Genomic DNA, 5793 nt, shown 5'->3' on the forward strand with positions numbered 1-5793 from the left:
CCGTTGAGTTATTTGTAGAGACAATTTACGCTGGAAAACAACAACAATTGATTGTCTTAAAGGAAGAATATTTGTTGACAACAAAATGGACAATAATTGTTCTAATAAGCTTTTATCACTGCATAGTCCAAGGTCATTTAATGCAGCTGATACATTTGACTTCAATGGCTATAACGTAAGCAAGAGTGACAATTCAACAATGGAAATCCAGCAATCTGATTCGTTCAGCTTGTATATAACCAGACGTGTTGTCCAGTCATATCTAGTGCCTATAGTCGTCACGTTTGGGATTATTGGCAACATATTCAACATTATCGTGCTAGTCAACCCAAAGATGAGAACGTCAACAAACATGTATCTGATGTCGCTTGCAGTGTGCGATTCCCTGTACCTTTTGTTTTGTTTGACGCTGTCATTCTTACACTGCTCAAACACTGACCTTTCTGAAGAGGCTTTCATGTACATACCTAATGCTAAAGTGCTCTCAGATCTGTTCAGTAACACCGCCGTTTGGCTTACGGTTTGTTTTACCCTAGAGCGTTTCATCGCCGTTCGATTACCAATGCGCGGGAAAGCGTGGTGTACAGTCAGCAAGGCCAAGGTTGCAATTCTGATGACGTTCATTGTTTGTGCAGTGAACACATTGCCGGAATTCTTTGAAACAAAAATTGTTGAAATTCCTGGAAACGATTCTTCCCACTACATATGCGAAACCACGGATTTTGCTGAAACATACAGCTATCACATTGGCTATTACTGGTGGTTTGTTGCTATTTTCACATTCGCGCCTCTGGTGTTGTTGGCCGTGTTTAATAGTCTTTTGATAAAATCCGTCTGGCAGGCTAACCGGAATCGCCAGCTCCTGTCACAGACAAGAGTTACCGGAGAGGCTAACAAAGCGAATAAGGAACAACATAGGGTCACGGTAATGCTCATTTCCGTGGTGCTTATTTTTCTTGTGTGTCAAACGCCTCAAGCGCTTTTGCTAGTATACTGGTCATACGTTCAAGCTAATGAATTACCATACCATAGTGACATGGTCAAAATTGCGGGTAATGTTTGTAACCTCTTAGTACAAATCAATGCTTCAGTTAACCTTTTCTTGTATTCGTACTTTAGTAGTAAATTCAGGAAAACATTTAAGAACGTAATGTGCATATGCAGAGGATATGATGAAAAGTGTTGCGTACACCGACCACTTCACCACACGTTGAGAGGGAACTCTGCTTCTAGACAATCCATGACGTCGCTAACGCTTATGTCGTCATCGTCAATTAGGTCACACAGACGAGAAAAACATTCAACTAGAAGAGAAATTGTCTATAAGATGGAGAAATTGTAGCAGTGCAATTCTGTTTTATAGACTTCGGCGATCGCGAACATCTATATGTTAATGTCAAGTCTTCATATTGTACATACAAGTTGAGTTTTGAAAATGTATTCTCCTTTTAACTAACTGATATCAACAACAATAAACCAATCCGTAACAAGCAATTCCTTTTCTGACACCCTGCAATAAACAAAGATTTTTTGTGAATACACCTGAGTAAGACTGATGTGTTTAATTGCAAGAACATATACTTTTTTATATCTTTAATGACTTTTACATGTCTTTCGTCCAGTTGCTTTACACTTTATTTGTATGTACATAAACTGAAGATCAGCATATTAGCATCTTTTTGATGTTATTTATTTTAAGTTTATCTTCCTGATGCCTTTTGTTTCAAGGATGTGAATTTACGGTGACAAACGAGTCGTCGACTAAGACAGTCTCCAATTACATGCAAAAATAATATACATACTCGTGTAGTATTGCTGTCAATATCTTATTTATTTCAAAGGAGGGAAGACAATGGTTTAGAAACCATATCAACCATGATGTTATATCTTTAAACATCTGTGAACAGTTTCACGAAAGCGTGTGTTAAAAGATTAAATCATGTTTCTGTTATTTTGGCTTTGAATGTGTATAAAAAATGAAAGCATAGTAAACTTATAAAAAACAGTCATCATGTTAACATCATATTGCCATTTATTTTCTACAGGTTTAAGATTGCTTTAGCAATAGTCTCAATGACCAATTACACCTACTTACACCGCTGAAATATCATTTAATTAAAGGACCCTCTGGTGACCATTTGTGTCGTACAAGTGGAGTGACCCTCAAGTATGTTTCCGTTCCACAAACATCGCTCAGCCTTACATATATATATAATCAGTTGATTATGACGTGTAAATGCATTAATGGGAACAAATCCCTTTGACCTGTTACTTTTTAAATAAAACCAATTATATTGATGAACATTGTATGAATGTTGCAATTGAAAGAAACAATTGAATCGATCATTCTTACGAACTTTGAAGTGTAACATTGGTACATGCCATTTTATATTATATAAGACGAAATAAATGCGAACATATCGTTCCTGTTGTGGGATTTAGAATCTGGTCGTTATGAAATGCTTATATGTATTTCATTCATGAAATTCAGTATGAAATGAATATAATCTTTTAGATAAATATATACACACTAATATGAATTTACCAACTTTTTTTTAGACGAAAATATCTGTAATTCTACAGGAGTTTCGTGTTGTTGCTTCTGACAGTTTGCCCGTTCGTCCATCTTTCCGCGTCTGCTTTTAACCTTTTTTTTCTAATATATGTCCGTCATTTTGACAGACCATCTTTCACCAGTGTTTTAATAATCTGTGAACCCCGCGCGACAGGAGACTTTGAACGTTTGTCAGTAAATAAATCATGCCTTTTACACTTGTTTAAAATTGTACAGCATTAGCATTTTCTGTATTTGATAACAATCATAGAGCCCGTCCAATGCAGTGCCTTATTTCATATTATATAGGACTGTCTTTTATGTACATTGCTTGTCCTTCCTTCTGTAACTAGGTCGATTAGCATTGGGCTTTTCTCGTCTTTAAGTTAATTGGTATTTATATCAAGATGTAATACTAACGGAGGTAATTAATGTTCATCGAGCCATTATTAAGGGGCCAGTAACATTCAAAGTAACCAATGTGCTGTATTTCCTGCACATTCATTAAAATCAAACACACACAATGTAAGAGGCACAATGCTTCAATATAACACTTATTACACAACAGCTAGACTTACATAAAAAATAATACTGTCAGTGGTCGATTGTGTGGTACTCGCCTTGGCAAGGCCAACTCAGAATAGATCAGGAGAAACAATCAATTGACAAACAAGACATGTGTCAGAAAAAAACACATTACAAGTAACGTGAAATAAGTGTTAACAAATGTTAGAACAAAGTAATTCTTTTTGATGACCTCTCTTAGGTTATAAGCTAATACGACGTGTTTAGTTTAAAATCATTTTTATTTTACAGCAATTGTGAAACAAGTTATTACTACATTATATTAATCACTCTCGTTGACACGATATAACGCGAGAGTGTGGTCACGTGATGTGGGGGAAACCAGTGTAACAGAGAAAAGCCACTTGTCTGGCTTGGTGACCACATTCTCACAAACTCACAAACTCAATTACCACACCAATGCTGCAGAACGTACTTCTTTGATTAAGTTAACATTGAACGAGTTCGCAGCACATTTGCTGATGAACAACGATTTCCGTGACATGCAAAGCCTCGATCTACTCCAACTTTATAGCAATAATTAACTTAAGTTCTAGACAGTATGACGTTTCTATGCATCATTATGCTTGTGAAGGACAAAAAAAATAGTATGATTCCATAATTCCTGTGCCTGTTGTTCGACGAGTGTAAAAAGTGTTATTGCCATGTCCTTGGTGAGTGAATCGACGGTGCCTGTGACATCGATGTCGTTTAAAGCATATAAATGTTGCCAGAATTCGGAAAGACTTAAAAATAATCACTTGAATCTTACTTTGACAATGTACGGCTCTGTTCGTTTACAAAACGCTTAGTTGACATTATCATTGGCAGTACAAATTTGTAAAGAAAAAAACAACAATATAATAAATGTTTTAGAGGAGGGATTTTATTTTACATTTTTTCCCTATTCATGTTGTTGTATTTGCAATACAATACTCATGAAATATGCATTAATAGAAATTATAATGTTCTTTGCCTTGAGGAATCTGTACTTGTTATTTTGCGTTATGGTGAACAAGATAGAATACTGTGCATGCATATTGGTGATAGAACCTTTGGAATAATTACAAATATAGTAAATATTAGTGCAAATGGAAACAAACGTTATAGTTCAGCTCTAATGTGACGAAAGCCAACAGCTACGCTTGAGTCCGTTGCCTTGAAGTAAACCAATATTGGTATTCATTTTGAGAGGCAATTAAAAGGTATCCCTGGTGAGGATCAGACCAACAACATCCTTGTTAAAATGCAGACACCTATACCACTATACAACTCTTTCCTTTATTGTCATATAGTTGATAAAAATAAAATTTGTTTTGCAGATATACATTATTTTTCGAAGTATTTCTTTAAATCCCCTTTAGATCCCCTCGGTAATCAAGAACAGCCCGTTCTCATTCAACACTGTTATTGGTGATTTCAATAATATTAATAATTGAGTATTTACGTTCAGATTGAAGCGTATAGAGAAATTGCAACACACTTTATTGAACACAATTAATGTCTTACTAGGATTTAATGTAGTACACTGCATAGGGAAAGGTGATTTGATACGGGAACTCTTTTGTCAATTAAAGTTAATAAATTTGGTAAAATAAACACAATTTTGCGGTAATATAAGATTGTCGTTGTATTTTGCACAAAATCCTGCTAATTCGTACCACAAGTTGTTCGAAATCTTGATTTGCTTGCATTGAGAAGGGAAATGCCTAAACAAAATTATTGGCGATTCGTTCAAGTGAACTCAAATCATATATAGATTCCCAATGTATCAGCCTACAATATCAATGACTAAATTATATTTTAGAGAAGTAATTTTATCTCTAACCGTCTCACCTATATTGCTTTTAAGACATTTAAACATAAATTCATTTGGTTTCAACGTAATTAGCTAATGGGGCTTTAAATGAATGATAATATAATGCACGAGGAAACAACCTGACAATTCCGTTAATATCTGATTCCAAACCTTTAAGTTAAATAGATTGAAATTGCTAGTTCAGGTGCCTTAACTGTTTTCATACGTCAAAATCAGTTCACATAATGAAATGTTTCTACCTCAATCTTTTAAGCGCGATGGTGGAGCAGGAAATGTTCAAATATTCAAAGTATCTCCTTATGCAAAGGAAAACACTAGACTAAAACGAGGCTAGAGGAATGCATCTGAATACAAAGCGTTTATTTTACAACACAGGAGATTGTTGTCATAACCAATCATTCGAATTTGCTCAAAATGCACCTACCATTCAGTAACAAAACATACATATGTAATAACGTATGAAATTCTCAAAACATATATTTTTAAAACACAATCGCAAGGAAAAATCTACAAAATATTACACATGCAAGTGTATGTTACCTTTCTAAATAGTATAAACTTACAACAGGCCCGAACTCCTCGAAGCATTTTAATCTCCTTAATACAGCACTAAAATGAGCCAAGCATTTTTGATTTGGTAAATTTGATGTAATATATCCATTCTTTTGGAGTTTTCGGACTTTTAAAATTTTATCGTTATACTTATAGCAATAAACTCTTTTTGTAGGTACAATCTAGACTGAAGGAGATATTTGGCTCAATAAAATAAGCTACTTATGCTTCAAAGCTGACACACGCATATATATATGTACATTAGAATTATAATCTAATTGATTAAACAAGTAAAGGCATACTG

The 5793-nt window shown here is 34.7% G+C and overlaps 1 protein-coding gene across 1 annotated transcript; it reads left to right on the top strand.

The window, feature by feature from the left end:
- Positions 1–232: 232 nt before the first annotated feature.
- On the top strand, positions 233–1342 carry LOC128204550 (FMRFamide receptor-like). Its single transcript, XM_052905958.1, has one exon. It carries the CDS (start codon positions 335–337, stop codon positions 1340–1342), a length of 1008 nt encoding a protein of 335 aa, XP_052761918.1. The 5' UTR covers positions 233–334.
- The last annotated feature ends 4451 nt before the right edge of the window (positions 1343–5793 follow it).

This window comes from Mya arenaria, chromosome 10 (genome assembly GCF_026914265.1).
Source record: "Mya arenaria isolate MELC-2E11 chromosome 10, ASM2691426v1".
NCBI classification, from domain to species: Eukaryota; Metazoa; Mollusca; class Bivalvia; order Myida; family Myidae; genus Mya; species Mya arenaria.